General features: G+C 41.4%; 5 protein-coding genes across 10 annotated transcripts; 3 read left to right on the forward strand and 2 right to left on the reverse strand.

Moving 5' to 3' along the window:
* Nucleotides 1-1,487: 1,487 nt before the first annotated feature.
* LOC115727525 (pentatricopeptide repeat-containing protein At1g08070, chloroplastic-like) lies at nucleotides 1,488-3,236 on the forward strand. The gene has a single exon (XM_030657743.2). The coding sequence runs from the start codon at nucleotides 1,488-1,490 to the stop codon at nucleotides 3,234-3,236; it is 1,749 nt and encodes a 582-aa protein (XP_030513603.2).
* Nucleotides 3,237-3,946: 710 nt separating this feature from the next.
* On the forward strand, nucleotides 3,947-4,624 carry LOC115727539. Its single transcript, XM_030657764.2, has one exon. It carries the CDS (start codon nucleotides 3,947-3,949, stop codon nucleotides 4,622-4,624), a length of 678 nt encoding a protein of 225 aa, XP_030513624.2.
* Nucleotides 4,625-5,480: 856 nt separating this feature from the next.
* Nucleotides 5,481-7,611, reverse strand: LOC115727538 (galactose mutarotase-like). The gene is made up of 5 exons (XM_030657762.2): nucleotides 7,301-7,611; nucleotides 7,044-7,093; nucleotides 6,709-6,832; nucleotides 6,491-6,589; nucleotides 5,481-6,210 (listed from the first exon to the last, which is right to left on the reverse strand). Exons 1-5 carry the CDS (start codon nucleotides 7,476-7,478, stop codon nucleotides 5,591-5,593), a joined length of 1,071 nt encoding a protein of 356 aa, XP_030513622.2. The 5' UTR covers nucleotides 7,479-7,611; the 3' UTR covers nucleotides 5,481-5,590.
* Nucleotides 7,612-8,977: 1,366 nt separating this feature from the next.
* LOC115727535 (protein IQ-DOMAIN 31-like) lies at nucleotides 8,978-13,620 on the reverse strand. Of its 4 annotated transcripts, none has more exons than XM_030657756.2 (8): nucleotides 13,494-13,620; nucleotides 13,349-13,388; nucleotides 12,327-12,459; nucleotides 11,861-12,124; nucleotides 11,454-11,648; nucleotides 10,857-10,934; nucleotides 9,716-10,757; nucleotides 8,978-9,355 (listed from the first exon to the last, which is right to left on the reverse strand). In XM_030657756.2, exons 3-8 carry the CDS (start codon nucleotides 12,411-12,413, stop codon nucleotides 9,333-9,335), a joined length of 1,689 nt encoding a protein of 562 aa, XP_030513616.2. In that variant the 5' UTR covers nucleotides 12,414-12,459; nucleotides 13,349-13,388; nucleotides 13,494-13,620; the 3' UTR covers nucleotides 8,978-9,332. The 4 variants fall into 4 exon arrangements, with proteins under 4 accessions (XP_030513616.2, XP_030513617.2, XP_048136468.1 ...); XM_030657757.2 differs by having other exon boundaries at nucleotides 13,313-13,388; XM_048280511.1 differs by lacking the exon at nucleotides 13,349-13,388 and having other exon boundaries at nucleotides 13,494-13,589.
* A 2,555-nt stretch (nucleotides 13,621-16,175) lies between these two features.
* Nucleotides 16,176-19,322, forward strand: LOC115728194. 3 transcript variants are annotated; one of them, XM_048280512.1, is made up of 6 exons: nucleotides 16,176-16,333; nucleotides 16,494-16,584; nucleotides 17,227-17,584; nucleotides 18,124-18,586; nucleotides 18,671-18,723; nucleotides 18,982-19,322. In XM_048280512.1, exons 1-6 carry the CDS (start codon nucleotides 16,297-16,299, stop codon nucleotides 19,018-19,020), a joined length of 1,041 nt encoding a protein of 346 aa, XP_048136469.1. In that variant the 5' UTR covers nucleotides 16,176-16,296; the 3' UTR covers nucleotides 19,021-19,322. The 3 variants fall into 3 exon arrangements, with proteins under 3 accessions (XP_048136469.1, XP_048136470.1, XP_048136472.1); XM_048280513.1 differs by having other exon boundaries at nucleotides 18,989-19,322; XM_048280515.1 differs by having other exon boundaries at nucleotides 18,124-18,581; nucleotides 18,669-18,723; nucleotides 18,989-19,322.
* The last annotated feature ends 7,224 nt before the right edge of the window (nucleotides 19,323-26,546 follow it).

Genomic DNA, 26,546 nt, shown 5'->3' on the forward strand with positions numbered 1-26,546 from the left:
GGGGCTCTAAGCGACCTTCAGCTGTCGGACAGGAAACCGGCAGGGCATCGTAAAACGAGTGCGGTGGGGGATTAACGCACAAGCAGCGATTGGGAGGCCAGTCGGGGCACGTACCATGGGGAGAAGCGGCGAGCCAATCGAGGAAGACGTAGCACAAGGCGATCCTACCAGCGATTGCGGCGAGGAGGAGGGACGAGCAGCCGCGTAGTAATTGGCAAGCTGCAACCAGCACTGCGAGCGAGCGAACGAACGGCGGATGAACATCAGTCATTTTCATCGAACGGGACGAACGATCTCTCGATACGGAGAGGAGGATGAGTGTTGGGGGTAATGGCGGTTCCCCTGCTTCAAGCGACGGAGCGACTCCGGCGCGGAAGAAGAAAGGAGTTGCTCTGCTGCTGCTCCACGCATAAGAAGAAAGGAGGAAGAAAATAAAAACTAAAAATTAAAAGATTGATTTTATAAATATAAAATATATTAAAAAGCATCCTCGATGGAAATTGATTTTCTTACCATACGTCATAAATATTTTTCAGTTTATTTTCATATTTTTACCAAATACTGAAAAATATCCTCATTTTTTTTTAGAAGAAAGTAGTAGCCGAGAATTGGAAAATTGTCTATTGCTTTTTCTCTACATGAATTGTCTGGTTATAGTCCTATTTATAATACATGAGGTCTAACTAAATAAGAGAAGAAACATACAAAATAAAGGAAATAAATGTTTCTTGATACACAATATTTTGACTATGGATCAATGAACCAATTAGGATCAATTAGGATCAATCGGATGCAATAAAATCTTCAACAGTAAGCACATTATCATTTGGAAAGAGGGCGGTGAGGGGTTTGAATCCCTACTTTCGGGGGAGTGGGGCGAGGGCTTGTGAGGACGAGGATGCACAGTGTGGCTTGTATAGTAGTATAGATAGGATATCACTAGAAAAAAAAAAAAAAAAACTGACCTTTTCCTAAAATAGCCAACACGAAATGTATTTATGTCGAGATTGACCATTTAATATGACGGTATGAATATGATATCAATGCAAATCCATATAAATATTACTTTATTATAAATTTTACAACTCACATGTTTTGATGTTTTTTATTTATTTTTTTATCTGTCCTATCTCTAATTCTCGTACTCTGCAAAGAGGCAAAGCAAAAGTCAAATCCCGTAATGTGATACTAGACGTTCTCACCCTCCAATCCTTTTATCAGCAATACCATGCCTATTGATTTTTTTTTTTTTAATTTCGAAACTCCGAAACTTTCACATAACTCGATATTGACACGCAGATTCACATTTACTTATTTGATGATTTTCTGGAATTCAATTGATATTTTGAATTTCCCGGGGGAAAAACAAACAGGTTTTCAGATTAGTTAAGAGAGAGATTCTGATCGTATCTTTCCGTTCATTTGCTCTTTGGACCTGACCGGCCAAGCGCATGGCTCAATCGACATGGCAGGTCACCTGAATCCTGATGCCGCCGAAGCTGCCATGCCCTCGCTTCTCCAGATTGTTGAATTCGAACACCATCGACCACCTCGACCCGTTTCAAGAAATCGCCTCACGTCTGCCATCATGCAAGCACGCGACCCACCTCAACCAAATCCATGCACACCTGATCACCACGGGGTTCATTCGCAAACCCATCATGGCAGGCAAGCTCATCGCGTCTCTATCAGCAAGTTCATCTCCCTCCGCGATATCCGCGGCTCATTCCCTCGCTCGCAGGACCGATGGTCTCGACTCTTTCACGTGGAACACTGTCATTAGGGGTTACTTGGAGAGGAGCGATCCTCAAAATGCCATCTTGGTGTACTCCCATTTGAGGGGACTGAATATGACGGGGGACAGTTACACTGTTTTGTTTGTGATCAAGGCTTGTGGGTTGGTACCCGCTTTTGATCAAGGGAAACTGGTGCATGCCCAGATTTTTAAGTTGGGCTTTGTGTTGGAGATCATCGTGCAGACTGCCCTCCTTAATATGTATGTGGTGTTCGATGAAATTCAGAGCATGCGAAAAGTGTTCGACGAAATGCCTCTTAGAGACTTAGTTGCTTGGAACTCTCTTATTGCTGCATATTCTGGACGGAACTATCCTAAGGAAGCTCTTGAAGTTGTTCGTGCTATGGTCTGTGACAATGTGACCGTGAATGAAGTGACTGCAGTGAGCATTCTCTCTGCTTGTTCGTTGTTAAAGACTTTGGGAGAAGGGAAATCTGTTCACAGTTATTTACTAAAAACCGATGTTGATCTGGATGTCTTTGTTCAGAATGCCTTGATGGGGATGTACTCGAAATCCGGTTCTTTATCATATGCTTGCAGGATTTTCCATTCAATGGCTACAAGGAACGTGGTTTCCTGGACTACAATGATCAATGGCTATGCGTGCAGTGGTTACTTTGATGAAGCGTTTTCCATTTATAGACAAATGGATTCTGCAAATGTAAGACCGGACGAGGTTACTCTGTTGAGTATAATTTCGGTGTGCTCGGAGTTGGGAAGCTCTGAACTTGGTGAATGGATTACTCTAATAGTTGAGAAAAGTGGACCTAAAAGAGAGAGGACTGCTTTGGCTAATGCACTTATGAGAATGCATACAAAATGCGGTAACATCTTGAAGGCATGTCAAATTTTCGATGGGATGAAGGAGAGAACACTAATAACTTGGACCACTATGATACAGGGTCTAGCAATCCACGGGCACGGCGTGGCTGCTTTGATGAGGTTCGTCCAAATGCAGAGGCAAGGCTTAAAACCTGATGGGGTCGTCTTCCTCTGTGTCCTATTCGCTTGTAGCCATGCTGGTTTGATAGAACATGGAAGAAAATGTTTCAATCTAATGATAAAGGAATATGATATCAAGCCATGGATGGAGCATTGCGGATGCATGGTGGATCTATTGTGTAGAGCTGGGCTAGTTGACGAGGCGTTCGACTTCGTGGCGAATATGCCAGTTGAACCGGATATGATTCTGTGGCGTATGCTCCTTGTGGCTTGTCAAAACCAAGGACGCCCGGAACTGGTGAGTCAAGTTATGCATCATATACATGAACTGGGGCCTAAAAGTAGCGAGGACTACGTGCTAATGTCGAATCTGTGTGCTTCGGTGGCTGAGTGGGATGTCATGAAGAAAGTAAGAGACGAGATGAAGCAAAGAGGAGTTAGTAAGGAGGTTCCCGGTAGCAGTTTTCTCGAAGTACATGAAAATGTGCATAGATCCTGATACCTAACAAGATCAAAAGCTTGATAATCACTTCAAAGAAGAAAGAGAAAGGCCTGAAATAGTAGCTGTGTAAAGAACATCGGTTTCGGCATTGCAATTTGTACTATGGAGGTTGTTTTGTAGTTACAGTAGAATTAGTTCTTCTCTTTTTTGTGCTTACAAATGCAATTGGAAAATGAATTCACTCGAATCCAACACCACCATGCCCATTCAAGAACTCTGAAAGGCAAAAAGAAACGTTTCCTTTTTAAAGTCCCATTACAATTGGTGAAATATTAGTCACCTAACTCAATTATTATGATCAGACAAGTGGAAGTCAACGCCTAACAGAAAAAAAAAGCAAGATTCTTGTATTTAACGGCGTATTACAGTCGACCGTATCAAATTATGTGATTCTGTTCCATGTCATACCCCACTTTTAAAATGTTGGCAGAAAAAAAAAAAAAAAAAACAAGATTAAACTCGGTCTGAAAGCTGACGGTCTTTCCGAATCCAACTCCAACATCACCACCATCCCTAACTGCTATTACTATCTCCTACTTCACTTCAAAGTCACTTCTTACCTATTTGGTTGATTAATTAATTCCGAACAAAGTAATGCTTCCAAGATCCTATAAATTCCATTCCCTGTCCACAAATGCCTGAAACACAAAACTCTCTCTCTCTCTCTCTCTCACACACACACACACACACACACACACAGAGAAAAGATGGCGAGCACAACAATGTTTCCACATCTGTGCGAGGCATGGCAGCCTCAAAATCCTGTGCCCGAAGAGACCCTTCCGCAACACGATGAGTTCTTGATCGAAATCTATGCAAGTTTCGTGTATGTAAGGATGGGGAGTGATGATGCTGGCAGAAGCAATAATCCACACATAAGCCCCACAACTTACAAGCCCTTCAGGCACAGCCGCGACCATCTGGTACGAGATGCAACATCCTGGTCGACCATCTCCAGCATGCTCTCCCAGGTCAATGTGCCATACCATGTTCAGCCGCTCATGATCATGAAAATCCACGAAGCAGCTCGGTCGATCGCCAATGCCTCAGTAAACAAGGGCTTGAGGACTCTACCAATGGTTGTGTCCATAAGGGTGGTTCAAGAAGTCACTGGAGAGACATCGCCTGTTTCTGAGGAGCAGGCCGAATGGATGAGCACTCGTGCCAGCGGATTGAGGGCCGCCAGCTGGTCATCGATCCAGGCTTTAGAGAAAGTCAAAGTCAGAGGGTCGGAGGAAAAATGCGTGATTTGTTTGGACCGTGTTATGGTCGGGTCAGAAGCCGTTCAGATGCCTTGTTTGCACAACTATCATGAAGAATGCATTGTGAATTGGTTGCAGAGGAGTAATCTCTGTCCATTGTGCCGGTTTCCAATGCCTATGTGATTCTCAGCCTTTCTTGACATGAGTAGTGGCTCTAATCAGGAGTTCGAGTTTGATTTGAATTCGCAAGCAATATCAGCGTGTAAGTCCTTTTCAAGTTCCTATTAGGTTTCTTTTCTTGGAGTAATGTCTAAGGTCAATGCAATCATGAGGTTGTTGGCCTTTATCTTTGGTAGTTGTTCAATAGATAATGAAAGTTCAGCATAATATCTTTCTACATTTGCTAATGTACTCCGACATACAATTTTTTCATTGTATTCTGGTCTGTATTGCGGTACTCATTCTTCTTGCTAGAACAGTAGTTCCCTCCGATGAATCTGATAAGGAGATTTTCGATGTCCTGACATCTTGACAACAGAGAAACCTTGAAACGTTCCCGTTTCTTCATATGAAAAGGAAGAACTTTGAACATCCATGTTTCTGGTAAGTCTCTCGTTATGAAGTCGGTTTGGCTACGTGATGCGAGATCTAGTGACCTAGTTCTCTTCTTAATCATTTTGGTAGTTATCTACCAATCTGTCTAGACTCTTTCTACTATCATCAGACCAATAAATTTGTTGGCCAGTTCCATCATGGCCTGGTCAGATCAGAATTTCGAGAGTTTGCTATCATCTTTAGCATTTGAAAAATGCAAATAGTTTCATCACTTCCACATTCAGATCGGCAATTGGATCGACTATCTCATATAGACAGGTGGGTCTAATTCAACAAACGCTTCCATGCTGAAGTCAAAAGATTGATAAGCTATCCAATACCAGTTTTCTGGAATTAAATAGGATTGGACCAGATCAGTGCATAGCAAATGTTCTTCCTGAATGTGCATATAATGATCGCTCTCAGCCAACAATGAGCATATAAATATACAGCCTGCGAGAGGTCGGTAACATCAACAAGGGAAATGGTGAAAAAGTTTACTGGTCTTGAAGTGAGTACAATGCCTCAAAAAACTTCTAACCAAGCAGTTAGATTTTAATCAGCTGTGAACCTAAAGACCATGACATTCTCATAATGCTGTCCGGGATTCACTATCTGCGAGGGGAAATTCGGGTGATTCACCGCATCTGGGAACCCCTGAGTCTCCAAGCAAAGACCGGCGTATTTCATGTAAACAAATCCGCCTTTCCCTACCACATGATCAAGCATATTGCTTGTGTAAAACTGCACTCCAGGCTGATTGCTCCACAGCTCCATCTTCCTTCCCGAGTGGTTTTCTTGCACCACAGCAACCTTCTTCAAGTGCTCGGTTCTGGTGCCATCTAGGACGTAGTTAATGTCATATCCATAGGGAAGCTCGTTGATCCGGCTCCCGATCGTGCGAGGTTCTAGGAAGTCGTATGGTGATCCTCGGATGTCGCGGATTTCACCGGTGGGAATAAGAGCATCGTTGACTGGAGTGACTTTCGACCCGAAAAGCTGGATCTCGTGAGAGAGGATGTTGCCACTGTTTTGGCCTGCGAGGTTCCAGTAGGTGTGAAGGGCGAGATTCACGGGAGTCGACTTGTCGAGTGCCTTGGCCTCCAGTTTGACTCCTAACTTGTTGGTCCCAATGAGCATATAGGTGACGTATACAGACAGATCACCGGGAAAGCCTGCGGTGCAAAAGAAACCGACCACATCTCATTTGATGTCTTTAGGCATAGTCTTTTCAAGGATATTGTACTAAGAACAAAACTTAGCAGCAATCATGGATTGGAGTTCAGATCAGTCATCACCGGTGGCATAAACAATATGTATACCAGCACTTCCTATCGGATGAACGCAAAACAAAGAATTGGTTTTTTGAAAGGCAGACTAGGATTCAAGTTAAGTAGTCGCACAACTTACAAAACAACTACAACATCATCGAAAAAATCGAGACTAAGATTTTACCTTCTTCTCCATTAAAGCTGTCATAAGTAAATGTAACATGACTCTCAGTGTCATAACTATGCACACTCCAGATAACATCGGAGAACCCTTTGCTGCCACCTGACATTCAATTGCAAAAAAGTTTCAAGCCCGGATCATGGTTTAGGCGAAACTAAATTGAAAAAGACGAATCACAGACACAGGAAAGTACAGTAGGTGAGGGAAAGATAATGAGATACCATGAAGAGTGTTATTGCCATCATTGGCTACCAATTTGTACAGAATCCCATTCAGAGTGAACTGAGCCCCTCCAATTCTGTTGGCAACGCGTCCAACTACAGCTCCAAAGTAGGTAGTATCATTCTGCAGCAGAGTCAACAAATAAGCGCAAGATTTTTCATGGACCGATGCAAAACCAAAATGAACATATCAAGGAGACATCCCCCGCATTCTCATCGAACCCGTTAAAATATAATTCTATCTGGATCCGTTAGCTTTCCAACTGATCGTATAAACTCACTGATGTTTAACCCAGAGAAGGCAGTGATGCAAATGAAGGTGGACGAGGCCATACCTTGTAGCTCTTGAGCGAATCGAATCCGAGCACGACATCATCCAATTTACCTGAGAAATACAAGGTGTGAAAAAACCGTCCGCAACACACAAAAACAACCAGCAACATTCGAAACAAGGCATACGGCCTGGACCCGGAACCATCAGACGATGGCTATGACGATTCAATCCCCATTAAACACACGACACTATTGAAACAAGAACGATTGATCTGGATATAATCAAACTAGAAAAAGGAAGAGGGTGTGGGAAAGGTACCATTTTTATCAGGAAGAACAAGGGAGAGCATAGTTGCACCATAGTTTGTGAACTGCACTGTGATGTCTCTGCTTCTGAGCTCATAAATACCAATGCCTTGATGGTCATGTCCACCTACACCATCAGCAACGAGGAATGCCACCAGAAGCAGAGCAGAAAGAAAGCCGACGTTGCCCATTTTTTAACACCAAACAAGGAAAACAAAATCAGAGAGAAGAATGAAAATTCATTTGAAAGATGCTGATGATGAGGAGGAGGTGAGAATGAATAAATAGGGGGTGAGTGAAGAGATTGAGATAGGATTCAATTGATGTAGAATTCGGGTTGTGGATAAGGATGAACGAGCAACTTATTTGGAGACGCCGAGAAGTGAATGGCTCCCGAGTCGCGGGTTGTTTTCTTATGGTAATCGAATCGAAGCGGGCTCGATTGGAAAGTTGATCCAAGATATCACCTGATCGTGATATTCATCAAAGAATAATAATTATAATGATGATGATAATCATAATAATGATTATGTTTATGATGCTGATGATGAAGTGCGTGGCAGGATTCTTGCGAAAGCTGCTGGCCAGTCACGTGTTTTTACTTTTGGCAATGGGCGAGAGCGATGGGCATTGAAATCGTGATTTTCATGGGGGAAAAGGGCATGTCCCGTGATGCGATTTCCGACAAGACAGCGACTCCTAAGACCTCGAAAGCAACGACTTATCAAAGCGGATGATGAAGTTGTTTTTAGAAGAGAACATGCAACGATATAAGGAATGAATAATAGAGAGAGATGAGCACACACAGAGGAGGTTCGGCAATGTCAAAAAAGGCGACTCGAGTTCGATTCCCGCTCGGCACGATCTCTTGGCTCGGGTCAAGACTAGGGAAGCGGACGAAATTTGATGTGCAAAGATTGGCTCGAGACACACATTGTTTGAATGTTTCGTGACCAATTTATCGAAAAATTGGAATTTGCATGTTCATTGTTTAGAGACATAGATGGCTCGAGGCCAGTTATTACTCATTTAATGATTTGATTACATCTCATGTTACATCCTCAATGCTATCGCTTTTTTCTTACTTTATAGAAAAAAATGCGGGACGACATTAAATATGTTTTTGGGATAAGATCATGAATCAGAGGATAAACCGCATTCAATTACGACCTTAATTATCCAATGGCCCACGAATATAATTTTCTTCCATGCTTACTGAAAATTCAAAGCCAGAAGCATGCCAATTTGGAAAATTTGAGGATCTCCTGTTGGCATGACTGGAGAAGAAACTTGGAAATCTAAAGAGGATAGGGTTTGATCTTAGTACAATTTTCAATTGTTTGACCGGATTTGCTGAAGAAAAAAAATACGGATATTCCAGAATATACGGTTTTAGACAACTGTCTCCTCGAGTAGATTGACGATTCGTGTTTTTTCTCCACTTTTTCAACTGAAGAATATACTTTTCAAGGATTGTCCCAAATTTCACGTGTGTGCTTACTTACCCATATAGAATTTATATGTCCCGCTCCAAGAGCCTCCCAACCCAACTTAATGCCCCGCTCAAGTCACATGCCATCGGCGATGTCGTATCGACATCGCTGATTACAAGGATCTGAGTCCGGACTTCTCGCGAGAATTTGCAAGCAAAGAATGTTCAAGAGGCGAAAAGAAAATCTAATATTGAACAAACCAAGCACACTAGAAAGATCAGCAGAATCAATCCCCAAGCAATCCACACGTTACAGACAGAAAATGTTCACGATGCCTAACATCGGCGGAACCAACCAACAGAGGCAGCTAAACAGATGCACAACTATACAAATATGCATGCATAGCACCATAGTACCGACCAATAATGAGTTCAACACTAATTTAGAGACATTAACATGGTGAGACTCCAAAAACCATGATGTTACCTGCACTAACAAATCCAACTCAAATTCTAGAGAACCAGTAAACTAGACGCCGTGAATCAAGCTTCGGAAACAGAAATCTGCACGCAATGTTGCTCCTCGAATTAGATGTGAACCGTGGTGTTTCAGTCACCTTCTCCACTCAGCCTTTCCTGTGAAATTAGACAATAAACACCATCCCAGATAAGTAGGTAAGGAACCGAAAAGAAGAGATTTTTCGTTTCGGAATTGAATGATCCATGCATTCAGATGATTGTTGTGGGTGGGGGGGAAGTTCCCTAGGATCTTTACTATTCCCCAGGCTTTCCGCAGACTGATTTCCCGTAGGCCAGTAAAGGACAATGAGAGAAGATTGCCAGATTAGTTTCACCAGTCCAAAAGAGAGTTGAGAGCAAGCATTCTCTAAATAACTTCATCTATCCTTCTATCAAATCCAGTATTCCAACACGATAGAAGGACAAAAAAACTACTTGAGTTGTCAAAGAAATAAATAGTAATTCATAGTTTTGTACCATTCGCATCTCTTGATGATCTGTCGCTTTTATTTCCACCTTTGCCACTTCCCTGAGTAGGTTTCTGGGTTCTCGGTGACTGAGAGTTGATTTTGCTGTTAGCTGGGGAAGGTAGAGAGTAACGTCTCGACAGATTACTCTTTTCTGCTCCATCCTGCCCAAAACTCGGAGAACCGTGCACTCTCAGTTTGGCCTTTGCAGATTTAGTTGCTGCCATATAACTTGGAAGCGCTGGACTGGTCCGCGAGCCATTATCCTCATATTCTTGTTTTAAGGGTGTGGAAGATTTACGGCCTGACCTACGTTTCTCATTGCTCACTGAATCATCCCTCTGGATCGCAACTTCTTCGTTTTTGGGTTCCTGATGCCCATTTGTTAAAGGAGCGCTGTCATCTTCTACAAAGTTCTCCACCGAAGCATTTGAGTCAAATATCACTTGACCATCAAAAGGAATATCAGCTCTGTCATCTATTTCCAATGGTTCCTCAATTTTTTCTGCATCAGGCAAATTTGATGAGGTCAATATTGTCTCACTCTCCATTTTGTCATCAGAAGCTTTGTTGTTCTGCTCCAAAACATCATCTCCCCTATTGATGGATCGCCTTTCCAAACTGTCCTTGGGCTTTACAGTTTCAATTTCAGAATGGATTACAGCATTCTCTACAACAGGATTGTGGACCTTTCTCAAACTCCGTTTGACCTTTTGGATCTCATTTTGTGGACTATCCTGCGAAGGATCCATAGAATGGCCAGACACCTTCCGTACATTGCGCTTGGGCATCTCTGTGGTTGCTTGCGCCGAAATAATGTCAACATTGGAAGCAGGATTTTTCTGGACACCGCGCTTCGTCCTACGAGTTTCATTTTCTGAAATTTGAGAGTAACCCTGCTTTCTCTGAGATTTGGAGATTCTTCTCGGTTGGGGAACTGGTTTCCAGAAAACAGATGCTGACCAGCCTGCTAACCAACTTGGAACTGAATTTGGTTCCATGGATTCATAATTGAGGTGCAGAGGCCTGATAGTTGGTGATGAAGCAAGAAGCTACAACATCATGCAGTGGTTGCTCAAATGGACGGCATATGGGAATGAAATCACAAGAGTACTTGAAAGTAGCAAACTTGCAATTCAGTGCTATATTACCTTTCTAACGAAAGCATTTGCTGAAACATTAGCAAGCTGAGTACTTAAATCAAGTTTGGCAGAATCCCCAGATATGCCCTGTCAGATAATTCATGAGAAGATGTTACTCTGTCATCTATCATCATGAACACAGGAGAAAAATGAAAAGGCAGCAGAGGAACAAAGGATTCAAAAGTAATGTACAAAGAATCTCCTCCCCCAAACAAAAAAAAAACTCCTCCCTCCCTCCCTCGCAGATGTCACTGTTTGTTCATTTCGTATAAGTATGTATAGCTATACAAGACTGTTGGCATATATTATCATTCAGCAATGCGATGTCAGAAATAACCAGATATATCTTAAGAGTGAGTGACTCAAGCAGTTGACAGGATAACAAAAATTTTAATCACGTCAATTTTACTGGTAAACACTATGTTAACTCCTCTTTTGTCCATATCGGTTATCAAAAGCCCACCACTCCAAGGCATGTGAGGCACAAAGCCCCAGAAACAGTATAGTCCGATAGGATGTCATTTTTGTCACGAGTAAAAGACAACCAAATGTAAGAAAAGGAGATATCCTATCATCCGAAATGAGCATTGCTTCACCCTGAAGTACCTGAGATATCAATAATTTATGTACTTCAAGCCCCATGCTAGATTGCCTGACATTTCTCCCTCGAACAAGTGCCTGCAATTTAACTATTCCCAGCATGCAGCACAAAGTAGCAACTGCCTGTCTCCGAACCAAATGCCCGCGGATAAGAGCTTGCAACCGAATGATGCCCTTGAGAGCTCGAAATGCACGGCGAGCCTTCATCATGACAGCAAAGCAAAATCCATAAACAAGCCTGATCTAAATAAACAGTGACTACTAAAAATAACGGAAGTTTTACTGAAGAAATAAACTACATGGAATATTCTCCAGACTACGTTTCGTATTCAGATAGTCCTAGATTCTTCAACTGCAACGGATGTCTAAAGACAGTAGGGACGAGTAGAGAAGAAAAATCTCAGAATAAATACCAAATAACCCCTGAAAGCAGCTTGAGTCTTTGTTGCTGCTATCTCTTGCCTGATTATTTCTGGATTTTGAGGCGCATCCAGAGCCATACTTCTCTGAGCCATGTCCAGATCCTCGTCAGTCTCAATCCCTCGATCTTGGAGTAGAATTTCCTCATTCTTTCTGCTATTCCAATCATTACTTCCAGTATTAGGCTGAGAAGCCACATGATAATCAGCTTCAGGTGCCCTAGCACTAACCAGGACCTCTGCATCATTTGTAATTTTCTGCATAGTGGCACATAAGTTCAAAAGAGAAGAAATTACCAAGTTACTTTAGTCAGAAGAAAGAACACAAGCCCGTGACAGGAACCGACATATAACTATCATTCTCTTATTAAAACCTACAAGAAAGTTGGGACATGAGGAAATAGGATTTCCGACGGTTTAACTAAGAAGTTATGGGGTTTGTTGTAGAAAAAAAAAATACCTCTCTTCCTTTAACATTGTGTTTTGATGTTTTTTTCCCAAATAACAATGTCTTAATCCATCTTCCAGGTGATTTAGCTTTACCCATGGCAGGAAGGCGGGAACCTATGCAGCAATAACCTGAACCTCAGCTCCTGCACGGTCCAAAAAAAAACAGCTCAGGCGTGCAGAAATATTTGTGATGCCGGTTTCATAAAGAGAACAGTCCCAGCCAGAAAAGTTGAAGTTTTTGCTCATTACTCAACAAGGTGACCAGAACAAACCAACTTACTCATCTTGCGGCAAAATGGTGGAAAAATTTAAACAAGTGCGCGAAACAGGGACCTTCTAGGACTGTCAGCACTACGATACCGACTCCTGCTTGACCAAAAAAATCCCAAATCCTTGACCAAAAGCTTTCCTCATTACGCTTTGTCGATTTCTCCGAGCAGCCACATATTGTAAGGCACTCAACAAAACAGCAGTAAAAAATGGGAACCCACTAGATCTTCACCCATCACTATGACCAATACTAATTCCTTCTGGTCTCTCTCACCCACTTGTAAAATGGATCCCAATAATGGCAACCCAATGTCTTCGTGATGTCCTTCAAGGATCATCAATTCTTTTGCAGGAAGACCAGTTTTTTTTAACCCCCATGCCATCAATCGGTCTATATCAACTGAACCCAAAATAGGTCCACCTCTCACAAGCACAGTCTCTCATTTCAAATTTGACACCCAGACGAATCAACAGATGTACTCTGTCTCGTGATCGCTCAGCTAAAATTAGAAGTGATTCAGACATCGCGAAGCACACAAGTGACCACTAAATAAGGCAAGGACACACCAAACGGAGCTCACCAGAGCACAATCCAGCAAATCCAAGTCAACCACGCACCGGTGGTGACGACCGAGTTCGTCGAATGAAACTGCAAATCTAACTCAGATGTCGAACACAAACCCAGAAGCCACAGCTCCAGCACGGAATCGCGAAACGAAAGCTCGCCAATGTAGGTCGAAACAGACTCAGATCTGCAGTTACCTGCCCAATGCGCTACTCCCCGACGAGCCGCCTAGCGTTCCTGATGCAAGCCACGACCAAAATCAAAAAGACACAACAACAGCATCCCGATGCGAGAGATTGTTTTATACCATCGCAGGAAGAGAGAGAGAGAGAGAGAATGTACCATTACTGAGCTTGCAGATCAAGGTAGCTGCGATGTAGCTGCCGCTTCAATCCGCCTTCGGCTTCTCTCTCTCTCTCCCTCCCCTTCAGTGAAGGTGGTGGAGCAAAAAACTACTGGAATTTTTGAAAAAATATCATAAATAAAGGAGGAGTCCTAAGATAGCCTCGCGTTCACCGTAAGTTCTGCGAGCTCCACCGCGAGATGGCTTCAGCCGCGGACCCTCCTGCTGGAACCACCCAACCGCGGCTCGACGCGTGGCGATTGCAACGGATTCAATCTAGGCACGAGCGCAGGAAACAATAGCCGGTTCTTTAAAGTGTGTGCTTTTGTTGGGGCACCTAAGCGCAGTTACTTCGGTGCAAAGTGTCCGGCTTCTTCGGTCCGACGCATCGTGCGAATTTACATGTCTACCCTCGCTTGGGGGATTCCAGCAGCACTCGCGCTTGGAGTGCGTGGCGGGCACTGACGGCTAGGATGGCTAGCCCCGGCGGTGCGGGGGTTGGTTGGCCAGGGGAGAGCTTGTCGCGGACGTTATGGTTGGTGAGAGTGGACCGAGAAGTTGGATGGGGACAGAGATTCGCAGCGACGGGGAGCGCGGGGGATGATGACCGGTGTCAACTGCCTCAGTCGGACGTCGGGTCGGGTCATTATGGTCATCCGTCGTTCTCGGGTCTTCTCTCCATTATTATTTTTTTCTTTTTCCTTTTTTTTTCATTTCAACACTTTTAATCTTTGCTTTAGTATATCCACGTGGATAATGATTAGGGGATGATGCGATCTGCTTTTGAAGATTTAGATTTGCGAGATGGAAAATGTCGGTGCATGTTATCGCCATTGAAAATGCAATTTGGTACGCTCATTCAATGTACTCTTCCTAATTAGTAATTATTACAACGAGATCTTTGAAATTAGGAAATAATGCAAACAGAAAATTTGTCATTATCATCGCATTGAACGAACGTGGGCGTCTTTTTATATTTTGTGATTTTTTCCTTTTCCTTTTTTCGTAATCGAATTCCACAAATTGTGGTGATACTTGATGATGTCTCTTTCGTTTGAAGGAAAAAAAAAAAAAAAAAATTTTTTTTATTATTCTTTTTGTGAAATTTCAATTTCTGCGGTTTGACATGGGCAAAAGCGAAGAAGATTGGAAGAGGGGGCAGAAACGTAGTCACTTCACGCGAAAAGAATTATTCTTGGAACTCGCGCGTCCCAAGAGATGCGCTACGATCAAGAAGGAGAGACATGGGGGGGGCAAGAGCGAGGGCGCCCTCGCGCGGCCGCGAGGGCCTCGAAGTGAGCCCTCGCGGCCGTTCCCTTACGGCGCCGCAAGGCGGGGCCCGCTGCAGGGAGGGTTGCCTCGCGCGATCTCAGTAGAGGTTGGCGGGCAAGGCCGCCCAACCACGGTGGAAGGGAAAGAGGAAAGAAAAATAGGAAAAAAGAAAAGGAAAAAAGGAAAAATCACAAAATGTAAAAAGGCGAAAGTATCCCTATTGATGTCCTTCTTTGAAACAAAAAGGCACTTGAGACCCTTTTAAAAAAAGTTCCCCATTAAACCCTTTTTTAAAAAAAAAATAAAATTAATGCCCTTTTTTTTTTCCTTGAAATTATGCAAACAGAAAATTTGTCATTATTATCGCGTTGAACAAACGTGGGCGTCAAATATATGTTTGACCTCCGTAATCGAATTCCACAAATGAGGTAGAGAGTCGTTTCTTTTTTTTTTTTTTGGTCTCACTAACACGTGAAATATTATTCGAAACTACAAAAAAGTTGTAAAAAGAAGCATAATATAACCATGAAAATTTTAAATGCTTAATTTTTTTTATTAACAAAAAGCTATTGTATACATGCTACGAGATTTGAAAAATACAAAAGATAAAAACTAAAATGTATTACGATAATACTCTCATATCGTGTAATACCTAAGAACGGGGGGGAAGCATGACCCGCCATTGCCTCATAGAAACAACGTGGGTGTCAAGTAATTTTCTCTTCTTGGGATGACAGGACATTGTAGGGTAACCACATTATATTTTACAATTTTTTGATAGTTATATATATTTATTTATCTCCAATCAAACAAAAAAACAGTTTTTTTTTATCAACAAGCTCCAAGTAACACAAAATAGTTGTCCGTTCGCCGACACGAGGAGACATCACGGGCCAAATGGGCCTAGAACCACCGACGAGGCAACGACCCTCAAACGGGCCGGAAAACCGCAAGCTAACTTAAAAGTCCAAGCCCAAGTTCCAATCCAACGGCCGTCTCACCGACGGTTAGAGAGGTCAGGATCTAACGGCCGTGCATTTCGAAATTCGAAATTTCGAATTTCCGCGAGCCCTTTCCTCTCCCGGGCCCCACTCGATCAAACGGCACTCGGGGCCCCACCAAGCTCCAGCCGCAGTCCAAAGATCGTCCGTTAAGCCCTCCCATCACCGCCGTCGAGGGAACCCACCGCTCGTCACCACCCACACGTGTCGGCACCGGATTGGCCTTAGGAGGGCTAAAAGTAGGCGAAGTTCGCATCAACGGCATCCGGAGCGGTTTTGACAGGAGGTCGAAAACTTTCCCGCCTAAAATAGAAAAAACGTTTTCTCTCTCCATTTTTATTAAAATTTGAAAAAATTAATTTAATTGACTTTTTATTATTTTTTTTTTTGGTGGGGGTAGTTTGGGAGCGAGTTGTATAAGAAACCACTCGTCCGAAGCCTTCAAGCAGAGCGACACGATCATTTTCTCAGTCTCGTCGGGGTGAAAGAGAAGACCGGAGGCTCGCCGGAGAGAAGAGAGAATCCAGGCATGGAAGAGGCTGCCAAGGAACAGTCCACTGGTTCTGGTGATTCTCTCTCTCTCTCTCTCTCTCTCTCTCTCTCTCTCTCTCTCTCTCTCTCGTGTTTCTGCGATGGCGGTGAAGTTGCATCGAGACGTTTCGCGGCGGTCCTTTTGCTGTTTTCCCTGTGTGGTTTGGTGATTGCGGTGAGTTCCTTCTTCTTCAGGGAAGCCGAAGCTGCTTCGCTACGGGCTGCGATCGGCCGCGAAATCGAAGGAGGAGAAGCACGAGGCGGCAAGTTCTTCTTCGTCTCGGAGGTTGGTTTCCTCGGTCTCCTCTCCTTTTCCTGTTTGGGGCTTCGACGGGTTTCTATTCTTCAGGCGGTAGTTTGGGTCTGTCCGTGCGTGTGTGCGGGATTGATTTTCCAGAATCGTACCGAGTCGAGTGCGCTCATCACATGTGGAGATCGAGCTATCATTTGCTTTTTGGTTGTTTCGGTTAGGTTTTCTGTAGGATGTGCGATTTGCGCCAGTCTGTGCAAGGGTACAGAGACTTTCTGGGTTTCTAGCGGGTCATTCGATCTTTGAGTTACCTCGTTCGCGAATGAAGTGCTGGATATGTATGCCGTGTGGGCCTATATGCTGTGGTGTGTTCTGGGAATGTTCTTGTGCTTGTAGTGATGATGGAGGAGGATTTTGAGTTACATGTTACATCCATGGTGTCTGAGGGCTTGCCTTTCAACTCTCTTGTGTTCGATAGGAAACTTGACTGGTTTATGTAACGCTGATTGAGACATTTTAATGGGGGACAGCCCTGATGAGTATAAATAGTGGTTGCCGTCTTATCTACTCCTGTCCTAGCAAAACAGAACCATACAATATGCTTTCTACTGGCTGAATTAAAAGTGCACTCCATCTATGTAAACTGCTTAGTGATATCACTGCAATTACACTGTTTAGGACGAGACCCTCACCCTCGGTGAGCAAAAGCATGGGCGTCCTTGATCTCTCTGGGAAGGAGAAATCTGCGAAGCCACCCAGAAGGCTCTCCATTCCTACTAAGTCCAGTGTGAATCCAGCTCCTAAATCCGGTGGCAATGTGTCTCCGATCTCCGAGGCAAGAGTGAGGAGACCTGCGAATAGTCAAGCAAAGAACGAAACGCCACTCTCTACTGTCTCCCGATCATCCGTGCGGAAGAAGTACAATCTCCTCAGTTCAACATCGTACTGGTTATCGCAGATTAATCTCTCAGAATCTGATAACAAGCACTCTATTTCTCTTGGCTTTTTCAAACTCGCTTCTGAGGCTGGATGTGAGGTATGCTATCTTGTTTCATTTGGCCATTTAAGGACTTTCAGATAAATCTTTTGATTAGTATTGATATTTCTCCCAAGGTGTCTCCAATGAATCCTGTAACTGAGGTTCATTTGATGCCCCGATTGACCCTTGCACCGCGCTTGATGCTTTATTGATATATGAATGCAACTGTTGTGATGAGGTCTTGTCACAAATGATGTGCGCCTCTATTCCAATCTCATAATCTGGGACTAGATAATTTGCATGATGGACAGCAATAGAAGTTAGTGATTCCTTCAACAATTTGACATGCGGCCACCTGCAGCTTACCATAAAGCTGCAGATTTCAGTCACAGGCTTTTCCTAGGCAAACATAATTTTGACTGTCTATTCTTATTGGTTATATCTATCGTCTTCTCTGTTTGGGACAATTGCATCCTGCCAGAAGAAACACACTCTACTGTGGAGCAAACCACTGCATCATCTGACGGTAGTTTGCACTGATCAAACCTTTCTTTTTTGACAAAGTTGACCTTGTTTGTTGATTCACAAATTTGTAGCCCATCCAGAAAATGCGGGAAGAGCTCAAATCTTATGCTCAACGTCACAATCTTGCTGAATATGGAGAATCTCTGAAGGAGTTATTTGAAACTTACAATATTGCGGAGAGCATGGAGCAGATGCAGGTGTCTGAAACCTGTTCTCAGGAGCCAGAAGAGGAAACTAGAACATCTGATGATGATGTCCATAGCTCTGTTTCAGTGACAGGAGCTAGGAAGCTTAAACCTAAGTCTATGAATGATCAATCTGCTCAAACTTCCCCAGTGGCAGAATCAGCCAAGGAGTCTAAGACCAAAACTGCCACTAAGATTAGAGAACCTGTCAGCAAGAATTCTGCTAGCTCCAAGACCTTCAGGGACAGAGAAGCTCGAAACCTGCAGAAGAAGCCCCAGAAGTCGGTTAAACAAGAAGTCAACAAAGAAAAGGTGAAGAAGCAAGCAGGAAAACTGGCTGCTGAAGAAGGTGAGAAATCTTTGGACTTGCTATTTTTGCTTCAAAGTTATTGCGTATAGGAAGAAAAATTAAGTTAGCTTGTTTCCTTTACAGGTCAAAATAAGCGTTTACCTGCAGAGGACAATGTCGAGAACAAAGAAAACATGGTAAGCTTCTGTTTTAATGTTTTTCATCGGTCTCGCTCTGTCTGGTCCTATGCATAATGATCTTTCTCGAGTATTGCTATTGCTAATTGGTCCAAAAAATATCATAGTACCATATCGGTCTGATGACAAACTAGAGTTCTGTTTAAATCGCTTCCCCCTTTTCATTTGTTGAATCTCTGGGATTCAAGGTGCTCTTTGTTTCTCTGTTTTCATCTTATCTATGATTTCATAAGACAAAGAACCATTCTTCTGTTTTAGGACGCAGGTCCAGTGAAAGAGCCGTCCGCCGTTGTTTAAGCAATACTATGGCACAGAAGATGCTTCACTTCATGTCCAGCATCATGCAACGCGGAACTCTTTGTTTGTATAGATAGAAGTTTCTACAATGAGTGTGTCGGTGTGGTGTGAAAACTGAAATCTTCTTTGCTTTTTGCTAAATTTTTATGCAATTACTACAGGTGATATCTAAGTGTATCCAAACATTCGGACCGCTCTTGTCGCAGTGTGGTTAACGATTGCTGGCTGAGGCCTTGTTTGAGATGTGGCTTTAGATTCAGTGAAATGGCAAGATGAGAGGAACATCTTTGGAATTCTTTTTTTTTTTTTTACATTCAATGTAATAAAAAAATGTAGTGTCGTTTGCAGGCCTTTTTTTTCTACGCTGGTATTGCTCGTTTCTTAGTTGGAGAACTCCCACTGCCCTCTGTACCATGCCAAAACCATTTGTTCCCGAACGCGCTTGCGTGGTTTCTAATACTCGTTCCAAGTATTGGAGCATGAAATATTTCCAACATATTTTTTTCTTTCTTTTCGTATTAAATTACTGATGTATTATGATGTTTCAAGATTAGTTAAGTTGCAAGCTAATCTAAACTTATGATGGTGTTTGTTTCGAGAGAAATTTTGTGATTAAAAAAAATGTTTTCTGAGAAATTTGTTAAAAAAATGTTTTTCCTTTCTGAGGTTTGTCGCGACCTAAAAAATTCGAGAATTTCTAGGCTAATGGATTATCGAGTTAATTATTTAACCAACCTAACTCGGACTCTCCCAAGTCCATACCAAATCGCAACTTGAGGTTCAATTGATTAACATGCGATGTATTTTAATTTTGGAGTCGCCACTAATCATTTATGGTAGGTCGATTAGAAACCTAAATAAAATAGCGGGAGAACTATTTTATTCCTACGAACCAGAGATTAAGAGTTCGGGGACTTGATTACGCTAGATTACTCAACGCCCTTTCGGTACCATTTTATTTCATGAAAAATCATTTGAGAAGGCAATATTAATTGATTTTAACCTAAGTCACTAACAAAGGTTATCATGCGGGTGCACAATCAATTAATGAACATCCAGAAAGTCAATATAATCAAGGGAGCATGCGCCACACAAAATTATTTTTTATTTTCGATTTTTATATGAATGCATGAAAGACTATACTATATATGATGCAATGTCGTGATGCAAATGCAAAACTAAGTTAAATGACGTGCAAAAGATGACATGCAAATGAAAATTAACTCCGTGACGTATGAATTAATTAAAATTTTAAATATGCAATTTTGAACTAATGTAACAAGATATGCTTATAGTTTAATTAAATTGATTACGTGATGTTGGAATCAATTAAATTGACCTAAGCATACAATTCTACATGGAATGCAAACTAACATGCAATCTATATGACATGGTATGAGGTGACATAGCAAAGATGAATGACGTGGCATGGATGACGTGTCAAAGATGACGTAGCAAGGATGACATGGCACGGACGACGTGGCAAGGATGAATGATTTTTTTATATTTTCTGATGAATTAATTTCCTAAAATAGAATTATGCCAAAACAATTTTTATCTTGTATATTTTAGAGTTTACATTGACCTAAACCCTAATATATTGAAGATATATTATTTTAAACATAAGATTCTATTTAAACATGCAATTTATATCCTAAGATGCAATCTAACCTAAAAAAAATTAGATATGCAATGATCTACATGATGCTATGTAATTTTCAAATTTGGAAAGTGAATGAATGCAAATCTTTTAGAATTTTCGAGATTAGATCATGCGACGGATATATTCTAAAAATCAAACAATTCAAATCAAATTAGGAAAGTGAATATGCCAATCAATGTCAATCAAGAAAGTGGATATATCAATCAAGTTTTGAAATATTTTGCAAAATATTTGAGTCAATCTTTAATTCGTAATCCCACGATTAACGATTAGACCCAAATCCTTGCCTAATCGAGTATTCCATCAATAATCCTAAAGATGGACGTTCTCGATCGTGTGACAAGTTGCGGATTAGGAAAGAAAATTTTCCTAATCTACCGCTAGCTTGAAAAGATATCCACTTTGCTGCAATGCGATCAAGATATGCAATATATCGCAAAATAGGAAATTGAATATACCAAAGTTCAAGATAAGAAAAATTACTTTTGATTGCCCAAAGATTGCTTCACTAATTTGATCTTCGCAAGTCTTGACGACCAAGCTAAGAGCTCCACGATTTTGGACTGGTTCAGCAGAGAGTTGTGCACGGGTTTGGAACCAAATCTGACGTGATTGACAACCAGCGGTAAAAAGCAAGACCAGCTCTATTCGTGGGCTGTTTGTTGTCCTTTTTGGATGTTGCAGCTGATTTGAGGTGAAGCAAACTTGGGTACTAGAGAGCTTCCCCACACCAATCGGCTAAGGAATAGAGCACGCCTTAAACTAGCCCCAAAAATCTGCACTTAATCAGCCCCAAACAGTGAAAAAATTACTCCTAAACAGCAGCAAATGGTTACTGATTTAAGCACCGAGCAGTGGCAAAATAACAAGCCGAGCAGTGGAAGAAAACTAGGCCGAGCAGCGGAACTCCCGGGCTGAGCGGGGTGCGACGATTAAACGTGGGACGCCGGAGCTATGATGATGTTGCTGGTGCTGAGCGGGAGGCGCAAACCGAGGTGATTGCAGCAACAAAGCTTCCACGAACGATTGGGTAGGAGTGGATCGGCGGTGACACGCTCGAGCAAAATCTCGGGCTCGGGGCTTTGCTTTCGATTTCTCACGTGAATCTCTCTCTGAAAATTCTCAGCTCTCTCCCAAAATCTGAACGTGATTAATTGTGTGGAAAAGAAAAAAAACCCCAGGTGAACGTGGACAAGAGACCTCTTTTATAAGCGAAGCAATGGCCCCATACAGGAAAGAAAATAATATCACTTTCTCTTAGAATATTAGTATATCTCTTTTTACTTTACCCAAACGGCTGAACATGATTCTAAGAGATATACTCTAGCCTATGAGAAAACCAATATTGTTTAATTTCGGCATTGCAATTTTCGGCAACACATGCACGTGTGAAGAGCTTGGCCGAATATCACCGTGGGCTTAATCCAAACGTTTAAATTCAGAATTATCAACTCGAGTTCACGTGCCGTCGGCCAATTTTCGTCTTAATTTCCTATTGCCGCAAAGCATGATTGTTGAACAATAAAATATGAATGTTGAGTTTATTATTTAGAAAATGATCAAAATTTAGGCGTCAACAAGGTTAGGGAATTCATTTAATCTCAAATGATTTTTCGATCATTTCCAGCAAATCAAACGCATGTAAGCACAAAAAACTGATTCGCAAAATTTATTTTCACTCACTAAGCAGATTTTCATCAGATGAGTCAAGAAACTCATTGACCTAAGGGAAACATGGTCCAAACGAGTAATTCGTTGGATCTGAGCTTGTCCAAAACTTTGAGAAAAATGGTAACTTAAACTTGCGACCGGCTTTGTCCAAAAATAGGGCAAGCTCTCGGACTATGTGCGACCTTTCCACGTCAACACAGCCATAAACGAACAAGTACATGTGGAAAGACGCACATCATTGGATGAAAATTTGACGGGGCTAAATTTGGGTACCGATTGAAAGTTTGTATCTTTTTACAAGACAAAAGAAAAGTTTGGGCCAGAAATTAGATCCGAGTCAAAGTTGGTGATTTTTACGAGATTCGAGCATAATAATACCCACCTAAGGTGAAGGGTATGATCACTTTTTGCAAAAAGAAAACAAAAGAAGAAGACAAAGTATAGATATCTCAATCCATGCCACATATTTGTTGGATTGGGAAAAAATCATGGGACTATAGGACAACCTCCTCATATGCTAACTCCAAACAGCTTGGATGGACAAAACCAGGCAAACAAGTGATGGAGAATCTCAGCATCGACGTTCCTTATTTCCCAATTCTTTTAAGATGAAAGAATCAACTTCTTGAATGAAGGTCAAGTTTGAGAATCTAGTTCCATCATTGCCTCCTCCGAGCCTATATGACTATTGGCCAAAACAAGTTCGTCAGTTTTGTTGGGTAAAATTGTAAAAAAAAAAACTCATAAATCTATTACACTTTTATCAATTCAGTCCAAAATCTTTTAATTTTGTCAATTCAGCCCTAAACCTTTTACATTTGTGCCAATCCAATTCTAAACCTTTTTTTTTTTATGCCAATTCAGTCCATTTCGCCAACTTTAGCCGGCCGACACCGATGGGGCAATTTTTAATAATATTTTAATATTTATTAATTTTTTTCAATTTCGTAAAAATGGGGTTGTAGGAAAGCAATACAAGCGTCGTGCTGCAAGGCGCTTTGTAAGAACTCCGAATCATACTCTTGAAGCTCCTCATTTTCATCATAAATAATCTGCTTTCCCCAAAATGACGCTGGGCTAGTGTTTTTACAAGAAATCTCTTGCCAACCTCCCTTCAAAAGATCTTTTTTAACATCAAATGGGTATTTTTATTTTTTTTTATAATTTATTGTTCTTCTTCTTCCTCTCACGCCTCTTCTCGAGCTTTCGTTGGTGCCTGGATCGTTGCCGACCTTAGCCGATGCCGATGCCGACGCCGACGCCGACGCCGACATCGATGACCCTCACCAATTTATCCATCGGCTAATTATAGCCATCACCATACTCCTGCTAGTGGCCAAATCACTCAACATCGCATGGCCAAAAGTTATTCTCCAACACTTAAAACTTCGGTTAAAACCAAAACTAGATTGCTAGCATTGGGCGATGGCCGAAAACAGGCAAACAATGGCGTCCAACTAGGCAACAGCAAGGCTCGACCATCGCTAGGCGGGGTCGGCCTTGCAACCATGGGGTGGCTTGGCTTCGCCCGGCAACGGTGGCGCCGGCCTCGCTTAGAGGCGGCGACGCTAGCGGTTGGTGAGACCTCGATGGAGGAAGAAGATGAACCAGAAAAAGAAAAAAAATTAAAATTAAAAATATCAAAATGCTATTAAAAATTGCCTCGTAAGTATCGGCCGACGTCCATATCGGTGCCGGCCAATCAAAGTTTGTCGGATTGACTGAATTAGAACAAATGCGAGAGGTTTATGACTGAATTAGCAAAAGTGCAATAGGTTTAGGACCGAAGTTATTTTTTTAAAAAAAATTTCCCGATATTGCACATGTTATCACAATCAAGTGCAGATTCATACGGTTGGAAAAATATATCAACCTAAAGCTTCTGATAATTCTTCGAGGAAAAAATATTTAGATGCCTGGTGATTTTGATTTGTTGAAGCGGCACTGACGACGCAATTTTGAGTCATCGTTGGTTTTAAGAACCATCGAGGAAGGTCTACCGATCTTTCATTGTCCTATAAAACAACCGCGAGGATTGGTAAAGGAGTGGCCTTGCGTGCGGAGGAAATAGAAAATATTGGTTACGGAAGACTTTTTCGACATCAATAGTGCATGCATGCTTCGGTTGCCCTATGAAACGACTTTTGCCCGTATGTTAAGGGAGCGCATGCTCTCGACATTGGCTCGTAAAATAAATAAAAAGTGCATTTTCCTTATTCCGCCTAGAATGAAAAGAAAAGTGTGAAACACTTTATTAGTAAAAAAAGGCTATTATAGTCTTAAAATGAACAAATGGACAAGTGGACTACATCCTACTATATTCGCGTGCCGTTGCATGGATAATTAGGCGCATTTGGCACTTTACAAGCTTGCGCGGATCAAAATTGACTCTAATCAACGCTAATTTTTTTCTAACTATTAGGTCCTAGTAAAACAGCATGACTGTTGCAGTTATTTTTTTATTATACCACTGGTGGAAGAAGGAAAAAAGAGATAAAAAAATAAAACAAAGTTAAAAAATCAAAAAATATTATTAAAAATTGATCACGTCAGCGATTTCCGTCTAAATTGGCCGTAAGGATTGAATTGATACGAATGCAAAAAGTTAAGGATTGAATTGACTAAAAGAAATATTAAAAATTAAATTGGCATAATTATAACACGTTTAAAACTTCTTAAGTAATTTTTCCTGTAATTCTTCCAATGTTGTTGTCACCATCGCTGGCCCACTAAAATGCATATTTTTAGTTTCGGTCGAACACTAAAACGCATTAAGAAACCAAGACATTTTTTTTTTTTAAATGAGCAACCGATAGATTGACCCACCCAGTTTCTGTTCCGCCGCACGCAACTTCTCAGCAGAATCTCCCACGCAGACCCGAATTGGCAGGAGAGGTAAAATGGGCATTAAATGCGTGGGGGTGTCCGAATTGACAGTGGGGGCAAAATGGACTTTTTAATGTGTGTTTTGTTTTTCGGGGGTTTGCGGGGGGGTGGTTCGAGGGTTGGGGAGGGGGACGTGGGACGTGGGACCCAACCGGGTCTTATAAATTGAGGTGCCTTCTCTCACCAGAGATGAGCAAGAGATCCCTTAAAACCAAGTCAACAAGGGCTTACATGGTAACTATTTTCATTCTCTAATTCTGAATCTGAGAACAAAAAAGGATGAGAATCGCGTTTGGTAACGCAAATAAATTTGATTCTGATTCTGTTCCCTTAATCAGTTTTAAAGAATCAGAATCGGTTTTAAAGCAAAATCCAGAATAAAAAAAAAAAGTTGGTTACGGAAAAAGAATCACTTTTGAGAATCACAAAACAAAATGAATTCTCACATCTCTCACTTTTTCCTTTTAGTTCTTTCGTCACTTTTCCCTCAACCTAATAAAAATAAAATAAAAAAATAAAAAAATATAAAAAAAATGGAAATTTTTTTAAAAATCACCAAAAATTTAGAAAATCCCTAAAAATAGAATAAGCTTATATTAGACTAGTTTGACCTCATTTTCATAAATTTGGGCCTAAATTTCCTAGATTTCACTCTTTTGCAAAAAAATGTCACGAGAAGATGATGGCATCTAACATGTGGATGATGACATATATACTCGTAGCCGTGAGTCACAAAATGTAAACATTTGCACGTAGAGCTGAAGCTAAACACTCACTTGGATTTAGGACAAAAGCTGCAAAATAATAGTGAAGAGCTTGTACTTCGTATCAATAAAGATATTTTTTTTTTGTTAGTGGATAATTTGATTATTCGGTTACTATGTTTGTATGTATTTTGGATAATGCAACATTTAAAGAAAAAAATGCATTCTTAATATGGGAACTTTCTCATGCTTCAATCGAATTTCAAATGTAATGTATTAAAATTTGTATTTCATTTATGACATGCTAAAAAAATAATGTATTTTAAATTATTTTAGTGTGCATTGAAAATTAGTCTTCAATTTAGAATGAAATTTTACAAAGTAACTACATAGTTATTTGACTTAAATGAAAAAAATTAGGAAGAGAAACAATTTTTTGAAATAGAAATTTTGTGCGGTTATCAAATGCGTTTTTATTCCAGGAACGTAAATTTTGGGCGGTTATCAAACGCGTTCTGATTCTTTAAAATTCATCCGGGAACGTAATTAGAAAAAGTCATTTTAATCAGAATCAGTTTTCCGGAAAAGAATGGTTACCATGC

The sequence above is a fragment of the Rhodamnia argentea genome, chromosome 6 (assembly GCF_020921035.1).
Source record: "Rhodamnia argentea isolate NSW1041297 chromosome 6, ASM2092103v1, whole genome shotgun sequence".
Taxonomy (NCBI): Eukaryota; Viridiplantae; Streptophyta; class Magnoliopsida; order Myrtales; family Myrtaceae; genus Rhodamnia; species Rhodamnia argentea.